At 37.7% G+C, this 13,977-nt stretch overlaps 1 protein-coding gene across 3 annotated transcripts in view; it reads left to right on the top strand.

The window, feature by feature from the left end:
• Nucleotides 1–13,977, top strand: part of LOC121638272 (protein sidekick-1-like) — a 284,369-nt gene that overhangs the window by 119,665 nt on the left and 150,727 nt on the right. For all 3 annotated transcript variants that reach the window (XM_041982952.1, XM_041982953.1, XM_041982955.1), the window contains one exon: nucleotides 3,204–3,351. In XM_041982952.1, the coding sequence (XP_041838886.1) occupies nucleotides 3,204–3,351 (148 nt within the window). The remainder of the gene's footprint in view (nucleotides 1–3,203; nucleotides 3,352–13,977) is intronic.

Genomic DNA, 13,977 nt, shown 5'->3' on the forward strand with positions numbered 1-13,977 from the left:
CGTTAATGCAACAATTAGCTAATGCAGTTCATTTATTTAATCGCATGTTATTATTTTTTTTTTTAATAAACACGGTTTTAATTTAGGCAAGACAGCAAAGGTAAGACATGTTTTCTGACTTTTACAAACGTGCAGCATAAATCGGGTCTTCTTCTGCCTCTGGTTCGGTGAATCTTGGTCATAGCGAAATGAAACTTCCAGCTGTGGAATCTGTGAGATGTGAGCTTTCAGTAGAGGAGTCGTTTGTTCGTGTTCATGGGGAGACATCATCTGTGTTTACATATTTTGAGACCTTTACAAAAAGGCAACTTAATATATATTTTTAATGAAGAGCCACCATAGGATATTTGTTATTTTTGAAGAACCACATTTTTATTTGCAGTTTTAGGTTTTAAAATAAAGAAAAAGATAAAACTTGTATAAAAAGCGGACGGACAGACTTTCTTCTAAGGGATGTAGATATTTGTGGAAAATGATGTAAAGTTAAAAAAAAAAAAAAAAAAATTATCAATTTTTCTTTTGATTAGGTTGGAAACTGGGCTTTTTTTTCTACATTATTTTTCACAAATATCTACATCCCATAGAAGAAAGTTTGTCTACTGTATAAGTTTAATGTTTTTCTTTATTTTTAAACCTAAAAATAGAAATTAAAATGTGGTTCTTCAAAAATGATAACAAATTTCCTATAGTAGATATTTATAAAAAAAATTATAAGTTCTCTTTTTACAAAAGGTCTCATAACATTTGCGGCTCTAACCGAGTTTTATTTAGCTGTCTGAGGGGAAAAAATGGCTCTTTGCTTGGAAAGGCTGAATAAATAATAAACAAATAAACAGATTTAGCAGCAGTTTTCTCTTTAAACACCAACAGTTAAAATATTTCTTTATACATATATATATATATATATATATATATATATATATATATATATATATATATATATGTATATATAAACAAATATTTATGACCAAGAAGGATGAAATTTTCAGGATTTACTAACTAAAAGGTAAAAAGTTAGCAGGATTAATTTAAAGCTGTGAAGCTGCTTCCTTCAAAACACAGAAGGATGAATATCAGCATCAGGTGAACAGACAGAAAGCAGGATTAGAATCTCACAGCTTCTAGATGGTGAGGAGAAATATTCACAATATGCACAATAACTTCCATCCATGCACCTTCAGTGCTTCATTATCCAGATTTCTTGCCCATAAATTCTTTCACTTTGCATTCTTAGCCAGAAGACTGTTTAGCTTAACCTCTTGCACCTGCACCCTCCTCTACCAGGAGTTAAGGGGTTAACATCCTGTTTTACGGGTCCAACATCAGGTCTGTTAATGTAACTATAAACATGTGGTCTCCAAAGAAAGTCCAGAATCTCAGCTAACAGCTCAGCAAAACAATTTCTATGACCACCAAACACAGTTAAGACAACAAACAAAAGACCAGGTAAACACCAATTATGTCTCCCTGTGTCCACTCGACGGCATGAACACAGACAAACGACTCCTCTACTGAAAGCTCACATCTCACAGATTCCAAAAAGAAAAAAGCATTGTTAAGACCAAGATTTACCGAACAAGAGGTAAAAGAAGGACCAAATTATGCTTCACGTTTGTAAAACATAGTCATAAAATGTTTAACCTTTGCTGTCGTGCCTCAAAACTTATATCCACCAGGATAAAACTGCATTTAGTTAGAAAAAAAAAGAAACAAAAAATGTGTTTCTCATTGTCTTTTGAGACAGTTTCCTGTCCAAAAATCACAATTTTCTACCCATTTGCATGGGTTTTAATGGAATAGAGACATGTCAGTTCTTTTTCTGCTTTCTTAAGTGCCAGACAAGCGACCGCTGCAGCAGGACAAGACAAAGAGGAAGATGAACTGGACTGCAAGCTTCTGCATGTGGCCAGTGAGCAAGAAGTTTGAATAAAAGGAAATAAAAAATAAATAAATAAATTATATATATATATATATATATATATATGTATATGTATGATCAAATATACATCTTACAAATATAATCTTTCAATAGAAGATTATATTTTCTTAACAGCCTACCTATAACACTCAATTAGAGGGAGTCCAGAGCTTTTTTCTAGCTACACAGTCCCGTTAGGAAATACTGGGTGACAGTAGTTTAATTTACCTGGACAATACAGTTGAAATCTGTCTGATCCGATGCCAGCTCATGTTTACTAGGGATGGAGAGTTTCACTAATTCACCTCAGTGTTGGAGATTCCCATTCCTAATCTTTATATGGACTACAGATAAAGTCATCTGTTTTTTTCTTTTATTTTGAACCTTGCTCCATAATCGTTAACTGTGTCAGTTCCCAACAAAAAAAACGTTATCTCTTTTGTTCAGTTGCTGCTAACATTTTTCAAGTCTTCCTTAAAACTCATTACATCACCTAACCCCCACGTGTTTCAAGCATCCACCAGCAACATCCACCATCTGAATGAGTGTGCACATGTTTTTTTGTTTTTTTATTTCCTGCTGATCTGATCATAAAAAAATTAAACCATTCCTCCCAATCAGATAAAAAAATTCTTTCCAATCAAGCCCAATCTGATCAGCTGAGGTGTTTACATGATGCATTTTTCTTTTGATTGGTCATTCAGTCGGATCAAAAGTGATCCATATAAATGCAGCTAGTGACAGCAGTACCACATACTAGCAACGGAGGTGACATTAGCCTGGATTAAAGCAGTCCAGCGCCAGTCTCACCCAAAAATTGTGTTTAAAGTATTTCAAATATGCTCCTGAATATCAGTGCTTGCTCTTACAGTGTTAGTTGTTTTATGCTTATTTTAGTCTTTTTTTTTTCTATATATGCATTAGTGGACAATATGTGGCCATTTGGCAAATGCTAAGCAGCCCAGTGATGGCATGTGGATTGGAGGTTCGGGTATGTCATTTGTGTTGTTGATCAGTATTAAGTTTTCTGATCACTGTGGGAAATTAAAGCCCCTGTCGAATCTCCTTTGTTTTGACAGTTTTGACACCAAAAAGGCAAATTAATTTGCTACATAATGGATGCCATAAATGTAAGACGTATGCTAGGTGATTTATACTTACAGAAGATATGCAGATAGATATGACTTTTTTTCTCAATAATGGGGGAAAAATTATTCAGTCATTATAGATGCTGAATTGATTTAGTTTGTTGCTGATCCTTATTTATCCCTACTTTTTCTTCAAGTTTTGGGGAATTTCTCAGCTGAGGAGCAGAGAAAGACAGCGACTCAAGGCCGAGCAGCCATCATCAGTCCACCTTCTCTTGCTTCTTTTCCACAACCTCTAGTAACATGGTACAAAGATGGGAACAAGATCATCCCCAACAACAGAATGTAAGTATCGCTTTTACTCCCTCTCCCTCCAAAACACCGCCATGTTTATTTAGTGCCTTGCAGACTTACAAGTACATACTGTGTCTAACAAAATACCACTTAAGATAACATTTAAATTTTTATAGTTCCTGACTCCCAGTGGTGTATTAATTAATCTGCTATAGAAGCAGAAAACTTCCTTGAAATCCTTTGAAGGCTGTTGTTAGGAATAATAAGCTATTTAGATAACTGACCCTTTTCATTATAATTTACTGAGGACATTATCAAGAAAAAATAAAATTGACTTTCCAATTAATCAAATGTACAAGGTTATTAAGTTATTTTAGGTGCATGAAAGATGGGCTTTTGTAGTAGTGTACACCAGAGATACAGGGGTCTTTAGATGTCTTTTGTAGCTGGATTTCACAGCCTTTTGTTTGATGCTATTGACTGTCTCCTTTTGAAATGCCTTCAATTTGCATATTATTTCTTAGTTGCAACAGATCCTGTCAGTCTCATTATGTTGAACAATAATCATACAGTGCATTAACAGTGGAAGTATTCAAAGCAGGGAGGGAGGTCTGTTGTGTGAGCTTTTCTGAACAATGTGCTATAGTTTGAAACAACACTATTTTTTTTACAATATGTATGCAAACCATTGAATCTACTCAGCAGTTAAAGCAGGTGTTAAGATGGAGACCTTCATTGATTTTATCAGTCTTTCCTCGTATAACTTACTCCCAGTTAAGAGCACTAACTGCTCCTCAGTGTATTACTGAATGAAATATTTAGTGGCCTTTCTTTAGCAGTGAGTTGCTAAATAGTAACTTATTTTTTCTGTTCTATTCTACAGTCATTTAATGATTGCCAACTCCTTTCTGAGAAAGCTTTGTGAAGTCATGTTACAAAAAGTCATTTCTATGTCTGGTTAACACCAAGTTTGATTTAGTCTTTTTTAATTTGGATGAACATGGGTTGTGTTTTCCTGTTAACTTAATGGGACTTCACTGAGTGTGGCCTAATGACAGTGGACTGCAATTATTACGCTGCTCAAGATGCTGCCTATTTTGAAGTTGTTTACTGTTAGAGCATCACCACTCCACTGTATTAACCTCATTGAACTCTCCTCCCAGCTGCTATCATAGAAACAAAAGAGTCCTTGTTACTGTAAAAGATTTATTCTCATAACAACTGTATATTTATAGACTACTACTACAGATAGCAATTACATACAAAAATGCAATAATTATCTGAAAAATGACTCAGTAAAAGATCGTCATATAATTATGAACCTTTATGTCGCATAGTGTATGTCTCCCCATGACTTTAACAGTCAGACAGACCTTTCCCTACTGAACTTGAGTCCTTAGTAACGTTGTCCCGTGGTCTTGTGGCCACTAATGAGTCCAAATCTAGACCCACAAAGCAGCTGTTTATGAAAGCTATAGACCCGGGTTAGGAGCTCATTTATAAGATGTCTCGTGACTCAAGGCCGAGACAGTAATAATTTTTATATGTTCTGTATATTTCAGTTAGCGTATACTATTAATCTGTGAACTAAACCTGGCCAGATTGGAAAGCTTTAAAAGTGATTTTATGTTTTCATTTGAGCACAAATATTAGCACAAAATACACATTTTTCCTGGAGTTCTTTCTCTTTTTGTTTTCTCTGTTTGTTCTGGAAGAGCATATGAATTTATATACCTATTTTTTCCTATCTTATTATTAGCATTGTCCATCTTTGAAAAATCAAAAGAAAACTTTTAGAGGAGTGTGAATTTATTAATAAGGGAAATTTATGAGAAAAGAAAGCTATAACCCACTGATTAAAGTGGTACCAGTTAAAGGATAATGTTGACTGACTGTGAGACTCTGATTTAGGAGACAAACAGGTGAAAAAGAAAATAAACTTCTTACTCACAATACCAACTGAAAGCAATCCAAACTACACTTGATGTAGCATAGAGGCCTACAACAATGAGGATCTAGCACTGTATAAAGAAAAACTGAGATAATAAACACAACAAACAAGATACAGTTGAGGCAATAAACAAACAAGGACATGATGTGAATAAAGGAAGCAACTCAACTTAAAACACACAGGTGCAAGCTCTAAAGATGAGAGTGGGAGTAAAGTGTATTTAGATGCAGAGAGTAAATTTATGACAAAATCAGTTAAACTATAAAACAACATGGAAAGCCTAATGACAAGACAAGATTACATTAAAGATGAACTATAGAAACAGATTGACCATGACCAAAGCACAATGCCAGTTCTAAAAAAAGACAAAAACGTTGCAGAAAATAATGAAATATACATTATTCTGTAACTTCTCCACAATTTGTCAACAGGTGTTTACAAATTGCCAAAACTCAGGACTCATGACCTGTCGCCAGTTAACCATTAGTTCCAACATGTTCCCCAACTGTTTCTTTTTAAGTACCACTTATTTTTCAGCTTGTTGTGGCATCAGGTTAAATGGCTGGTCCTCAAGCTCAGAGGTGGGATTGTGTTGAAGCAAAATTCTGCACAAATTTCTGCTATATTGAAGGTTATTATGTGGAAGAAGTGTGGAAAAACTAGGAGTCCTCCCTCGAGCTTGTCATCTAGGCAATTGAAAAGTGAGGTCAGAATGTCTCAAGAAGAAAGGTTAACCACAAACGTAATGATTACACAGGAAAGCTTAAGAGTTTCTATTTGGAGCTGGGAGAACATAGACTCCACTGATCTTGGCATTGTAGAAAAAGACTAGACAAAATTTAAAGACACATGAAAGACTTTGTTCAAAGCATTGTTGCTGAAGAAAACCACTGCTCATCACTTGCTACTATCAGTGGTGAAGCATGAAGGTAGCAATATGCTATAGGTCTTAATATTACTTCTTTTTTAATAGTGGTACGGGCAGGAACATTGAGCAGGGCTGGAGGAAATTCAGAACAGTCAAGATATTCTGATATATATTCTGATATATATAAGATATTCTACATGCTTTTCAGGGCTCAGGGCCCTGAGTTTTACCTTTCAACAGTGGCCCCAAACACATGAGCAGAACTGACCACAGAGGGACAACTCAGTGAATACCCTTTTGTGGTAAAGCTTGAGACCAGACTTACATTGTTGTTGAGACCTGAATTTGCCTCAGTACTCCCCATCTAACAAAGCATGAGGGTATCTAAAGCCAGATTTAATTTCTGCCAGAGCAATTTAATTTAGCATGAAGTCTTTGCTTTAGAAAAAAAAACTGAAAACAGATCCTGCATAAAAATGCACAGTCAATGTATTTTATTATTAGGACAAGCTACTAAACTCTGGCTATTTATTGCAGTCATAGTTATGTTTTACTGCACACCCAGCTGCTTCCACTAAGTTTATTAAAAATTAAGGGATTTATTAAATTTATTAAATACAGTGTCAGTGACATTATGGTAATAACTAGGGTAAGATCTATTTCACACAGCAAAACTTTAATACCCAAAGTAGTTTTTTTTTTTCTTTAATAGTGATTTTATATTTAAATCATATACCACTGTTATAAAGAGAGGTAGATGTTTGACCTCTAATAATTTTATATAGATTATATTAATTTGTTTTAACGGTCAATTATCCACATTATTCACTCCATTACTTAAAAGAGCAGGATGAGAGACAGACACCAACAAAGTGATCTGTTGGTATTTTACAATACGTATTTCTGTCTGATAAACAGCTGCTACAGACTAGAAATAAAGGAATAATAATAATAATAATAATAATAATAATAATAATAATAATAAAGTACAAAAGAAAAAGAGATGTCTGTGTGAAAGGGCTATCAGTGGATCTGATGTCTGCAGGCCCTTGAAAACTGTGCAAGCATTGTGATTTCTTAATAACAAATATTAGACTTTAAGTTTATACTTTGGAAATCTGAATTAAATGTCTCTATTTTAGTTTAATGGTAAAAAGAAATTATATTCAATCATGTGTGAAATGTTCATTTCAATAGTCTTGATATTTGAGGCTGATTAATCCAGACCTCAAATTGACAGACCACAGAAAAATACTGAGCACTTTATTAATGATAAATGATTATTAATGATGACTCAATATTCAGTGGAAAAAAAAGCTATTTGGGTCTGAAGTGAACAGCTGTTCTGCATTTGAAGTTTGATACGCATTCATATTGCTTGATAACAAATTGAGTCAACTTTAAAACTATAGTAATGCATTTCTACATAGACCATCAGTAGGCTTGTGGAGCATTTGATATTGTATGATTTTAAAAAACTAATTGTTTATAAAAGTAAACAGTTGACAGACTAAAGTAAAAAAATAAGAATAGAAGATTATTTCTTTTAAGACCAAGACTTATTTGGTAAAATGTAATTCTCTGCTGTTAAAGGGGCAGACACTCACTTTCGCACAAACTTGGCATATTGTTTGGGCTGAGAAAGTCTGATTAGTGTGAAACTGAAATTAAGGAAACTAAAATTCAAAGCTCTGGTACCTGTATCCATGGCAACAAGATAAAAATGACAGCCAGTTCTGCCACTTCTAAAGACTGTTAATTGTAACACATTCTGCTCTATAGAAATCATTTCAATGTTATTTCTGTATTAATGTATACAGTATAATTTAATTTAGATTTTTGCCATTTTTCCCTTTTTTTCTATAATTTCTTCCCTTCAAACAACTTACACTCCTGTAATATGACAGATAAAAGTAAATCTTTCTTCTTTATTTTCAAGTTTTAAAAGGGTCTGGATGAAAACATTCATCTTTGTGGTGTGAAATGAAATATTGTGATTTGCTTGCAGCCCACATACACATACTATGATGAAGACTCATGCATAACGCCTCCTTTGAACCTGCATAGAAAAGACTCATTTGCACCTTTTTTTCACAGCTCCCCTCTTGTCTCTACAAGTAATGCCTGCCACTCTCTACCCCTCTCCCCTCCTTGCTATGTCTCTCACTTGCTTTTTTCCATCTAAATTATTCCTTATATTGCTCTGGTCTCTCAGTTGGCTGTCCTTTTCTTACTCTGCCTCTTTTACAGTCATTATCATGCTATAGGATATGGTGTTAAACAGAACCTGTAAACTTCTGTTCCTGAACAAACTGCTTAACTGCTGTAGTGCATGCATGCAAACGCACGCATGCACACGGATATAATCTGTCTCTCCAGACCAGTCTCAGTTGGGTCTACCTGGCCCGAGCGTCTCTGTGTGCGCTCATGCATGACGAAGTGAGTGCAGTGAATATTTGCACAGCTCGCTGTGTGTAACTGTGTCAGGTTGGGTTTGTGTTTGTGTGCGAGGTTATGCTGGCTGATCTTGCGGTCCGGTGAGACACGGCCAGATGGTGCCTGGCGGTTGGCTGTCTTCGTGGTGACCGAGCTGATGATGTCGTTTATGAAGTTTATTGATCCGATATGCATTGCTCCCAGAGTCCCCAGCCCCATCTCACTGTCTGTCTTTCTGCCTCTCCCACTGCTCTCAATTTATGTCCATGTGCCTGCTCCTCACGCCAATATACATAGCCAACACACGCACAGACACAGGCTCATCCACCATGTTTCTTCACTCAGCCTACCCTCACACATATATACAGTATCTCACAAAAGTGAGTACACCCCTCACATTTTAGCAAATATTTAGTTTTATCTTTTCATAGGACAACAATGAAGACATTACACTTTTATATAATGTACAGGAGTCAGTGCACAGCTTGTTCAACAGTGTAATTTTATTTTCCCCTCAAAACAACTCAGCACACAGCCATTCATGTATAAACCACTGGCAACAAAAATGAGTACACCCCAAGTGAAAATGTCCAAATTCAGTCAATATTTTGTGTGTCCACCATTATTTTTCAGCACAGCCTTAATCCTGTTGGGCATTGAGTTCACCAGAGCTTCACAGGTTGCCACTGGAATCCTCTTCCACTCCTCCATGACAACATCACGGAGCTGGTGGATGTTAGAGACCTTACGCACTTCCACCTTCCGCTTGAGGTGGCCCCACAGATGCTCAATAGGGTTAAGGTCTGGAGACATGCTTGGCCACTCCATTACCTTGACCCTCAGCTTCTTTAGCAGGGCAGTGGTCATCTTGGAGGTGTGTTTGGGGTCGTTGTCATGTTGGAATTCTGCCCTGCGGCCCAGTTTCCTCAGGGATGGGATCATGCTCTGCTTTAATATGTCACAGTACATCTTGGCATTCATGTTTCCCTCAATGAACTGTAACTCCCCAGTGCCGGCAGCACTCATGCAGCCCCAGACCATGACACTCCCACCACCATGCTTGACTGTAGAGAGGACGCACTTGTCTTGGTATTCCTCACCTGGTTGCCGCCACACACGCTTGACACCATCCGACCCAAATAAGTTTATCTTGGTCTCATCAGACCACAGGACATGGTTCCAGTAATCCATGTCCTTATTCTGGTTGTCTTTAGCAAATTGTATGCGGGCTTTCTTGTGCACCATCTTTAGAAGAGGCTTCCTTCTGGGACGACAGCCATGCAGACCAATTTGATGCAGTGTGCGGCGTATGGTCTGAGCACTGACTTGCACACCCCCGACCTCTTCAACCTCTGCAGCAATGCTGGCAGCACTCATGCGTCCATTTCCCAAAGATAATCTCTGGATGTGACGCTGAGCACGTGTGCTCAACTTCTTCGGGCGACCGTGACGAGGCCTGTTCTGAATGGAACCTCTGCTTTTAAACCGCTGTATGGTCTTGGCCACCGTGCTGCAGCTCAGTTCAAGGATGTTGGCAATCTTCTTGTAGCCTAGGCCATCTTTATGAAGAGCAACAATTCTTTTTTTCAGATCATCTGAGAGTTCTTTGCCATGAGGTGCCATGTTGACTCTCCAGTGTCCAGTATGAGAGAGTTTGAGAGCGTTAACACCAAATTTAATACACCTGCTCCTCATTCACACCTGAGACCGTGTAACACTAATGAGTCACATGACAACAGGGATTCAAAATGGCTAATTGGAGCCAATTTGGACATTTTCACTTGGGGTGTACTCATTTTTGTTGCCAGTGGTTTATACATGAATGGCTGTGTGCTGAGTTGTTTTGAGGGGAAAATAAAATTACACTGTTGAACAAGCTGTGCACTGACTCCTGTACATTATATAAAAGTGTAATGTCTTCATTGTTGTCCTATGAAAAGATAAAACTAAATATTTGCTAAAATGTGAGGGGTGTACTCACTTTTGTGAGATACTGTATCCTGCTTATCTATGAACATTCCCAAACTCCCCAGGCCTCAAACTAGCCTGCAAAGAACTTACAAGCTGTCACTTCTCACACACTCTGCTCTAATCTAATAGAGCCCTCGTTCCCTGCTCGCTCCACCTCCATGCTGCTCTACCATCTCTCAGATTTGCCACCTTACTTCAACCCCTCAAAAATGCTTTTTTTTTTTTTGTCCTTTTTTTTACCCCTGATCTCCTATTTTCACATGGACTCTGAATGTCAAGTGTATTGAGCCTGTTTTCTTCTCTGCTGTCTAGCAGCAGTGAGCAGAGCTGAGACACAGTGCTGTCACAGACACTGATATGTATTTTAGCTGTGACCTGCAACCCAGGTCGGGAAGAACGAGCTGCTGATTTTAATGAGCTCCGAGGCCTGTGGCAGATGGACGTGAATTGACTCTGATAGCCAGCAGCTTCAAGAGGACATGCGGGATGAGGAGAATTAGAGCTCTCCTTTCTTCCTGTCAGAAGCAGATGAAGCTCAGATTGATCAAAATAAAGCAGTGATCTATGCAGCGGATTTGCAGGACAGCCAAGGAATATTTAACTTTTTTGTTGCTGGGGAGTTGAATGGTAGAGAGTACTGTCACATCACACCATTGTGGGGGGATATTTCTGCTCAGACCTGGTCTGAGCTTCCATATGCTGTGGGGATGTGTGTTATACAATATCCATTCATTTTCATTAGTCAAACACCACGTTAACAAAGAGAGCAATTCATTATCTTGCCTCTTTCCATCACAGACACAGAGCAGAGGTGTGAACAGAAGGAACTTTCTCGGTGCCTGAATTTTGCAAGCAGATGTTGTGTGTTGTTGTTTCTTCGAGTGTGCACACGTTGCTATGTTTGTGTATTAGACAGAAAAAGATCAGGAAAAAAGAGCATCATTTGGGTGGTTAGTCAAAGAATGTGTACGCTTAGATCCCACCACATGCTGGAAAGACAAGCGGCCATTTGAAAGGTCTTCCATCCACAGCAGCTCTGCTGCAGCTTGTAATGACTCAGTTTCTCACGGTTACCAAAGGATAGGATGGAGGATCAAAGTGACAGAGAGAGGGAGAGGTAGAAGTAAAAATAAATAAATAAATAAAAAGAAAGAAAAGGATAGAATACAGGAAATGAGTATGCAGTAAAGAGTTTAAGCTCAACTTTATCCATTGTGTCTGTAACTTAATCTCTGGAGCCACCAGAAGCTTAGATACTGTATGTGACTTTCTTTGCAATGATATGATTTAGTTACTTTAGGATTACATAAAACTCCCAGACATGTAGGATTTTAAAGATATGACTGCACTTAGATGAGCCACGTGCTCGGTTTTCTTACTCAGTCACATTTATATTATTCAATCCCTAGTTTCTAAGTCTTGTCGGGGTTTCATTTAGTTTGGTTATATAAACTTACTTGCATAGCAAGTAACTTTTGAGTCATATCGTGGCATTTGTCATATTTATTATAGCTGACATTTGGAGAGAACATTATTAATTCTCCTGTATACGTGCTCCTTACAGTACAACATGTTGAATTTATTTTTAAATTAAATAAAAGGCACATACTAAATTTCTGAATTCAAGGTACGATGGGGATGTTTAGGGGTGTGACTGACAGATGTGTGGGTTTGTGGGCGTGGGTGTGTGTACATGTGCCAGGATGAGCGAGAGTGGACAAGGACATACTGTAGGTGTGTATGTGGGGGGGGTCACATGCACTTTTGGAGGAGGTCTGGTGGGCCATGGGTCTGGGCTCTTTCACTGTCCTCCTCCCCCTCTTCTCCTTCCCTCCTGGGCATGCCCCTGGCCTGTCTTACTCTTACGGGCCTGCCTGAGTGGGGTGCCCACTAATGCCACCAGCAGCTCACCTTCTGAAGGGAAGTTCGCTTACCTCTGGGCTTACTTCCCTGGACCCCTCTTCTTCCTCGCTCGCTTTCACACACACACATGTAGGTTGTTGAGAGGTGTGCACGTCAAGCTGTGTGGAGCGGATGGGGCCATCTAAGTGGCCTTGTTGGCTGCACCCTGTGGCGACCCACCTCAGTTTTAATTACACTTAGTCATCAAAACACAAGAAACACAACACAAACAACTTTTAGGGGGTGTGTCTCTCTTACTAGACAATCTTCTTTTGCTTTCTTGGCAAAAATGTATATGTATGTCTTAATTTTCTGTGTAATTTCTACCTTCATTTGAACTTGTTTATTGGTGCCATGAGTCATTGAGGCAACTTTCTGAAAATCATTAGATCCATTGACAGAGTTTGGTTCTGTTTTTCTCTTGAGAACCTGGCTGCTGTTCTCTTTCCAGAATTACAATAACCAGTGTCTTGTAATTGACAGCTCAAATAAGGCTTGCTATGAGTAACTGCTGTTATTACAGTTAGTTGAGTCCTAGGAAATATTCTCTTTGCATAAACCGAAACCCCATCTTGACAAAAAGTTGTGTTAATATTGGCCTTTTTTGCAGCTAATGGCAGTAAGTAAGATTGATCAAACAATAAGACATCTAAGGAGCTCATATACTTTCAAACAATTATTGATTAGATTTAGAAAAGATAAAGCAACAGGCACTCTTCTTTTTTTATTGACTGTTTTTCTTTGGCCTGCCTGCATCTGATATTTCACAATTTAACTGTGCTGCCTGGTTCCCGTTCTTCTCCCTTTTTCATTCCCATTCTATGATTGAATTGCTCCTTTGGTTCCATAATGTAGCGGCAAATAATGCAGTGAAAATTTTCTACTGTAGACTTGTAGAATTTCCTCTTTGATATTTTATTTCTCTCTTCAATTCAGTTGATATGGGTTTGTTTTTCTATCTTTCTCATTTGTCTTTCATTCTCTTTCACCCTTTCTCTGTTCATTGCCTGGTAGTAGCAGTGGTTCTTGATTCCAGTTCAAAGAAAAAATAAATTTGTCCTCTCCTGACCTTCAGTTCTGCTTTTAAAGAAAATCTTGAGTAGATTTTTATCTTTGAAAGATTGTTGAAAGTATATGGACATTATTTAGCTTATTATTTTAATGTTGGTATATTTTCTGGTTGACAATGCTGTTAATGTTTAAAATACATAACATAGTTAATTGATCTCCTGTATTCTGAAAAGTCCGAGGCTAATAGACGTTGGTTAGAGACATTGGTAGGGACCTGGCTGTTTAGAGTCAATGGATATACCTATAGGATCATAATGTAGCCTGTGACAGAAAAGTAATCTCAAAGTGGTTTCATGTGTATGGCAGTGAGGTCTTCAGAGCCCTCCTTGTTCATCATGTCTGAATCATCTACTGCAGCTTTGGGATGTGGTAGAATAGAAGATTTACAGTTTGAAGATGCAGAAATGATAAAAAATTGGTTTGTTAAATTTTTTGTGATTTGAAGATTTTTTCAACGTCCAACATGAGCCATATTTGC

Source organism: Melanotaenia boesemani, chromosome 4, assembly GCF_017639745.1.
Source record: "Melanotaenia boesemani isolate fMelBoe1 chromosome 4, fMelBoe1.pri, whole genome shotgun sequence".
In the NCBI taxonomy this organism is placed as follows: Eukaryota; Metazoa; Chordata; class Actinopteri; order Atheriniformes; family Melanotaeniidae; genus Melanotaenia; species Melanotaenia boesemani.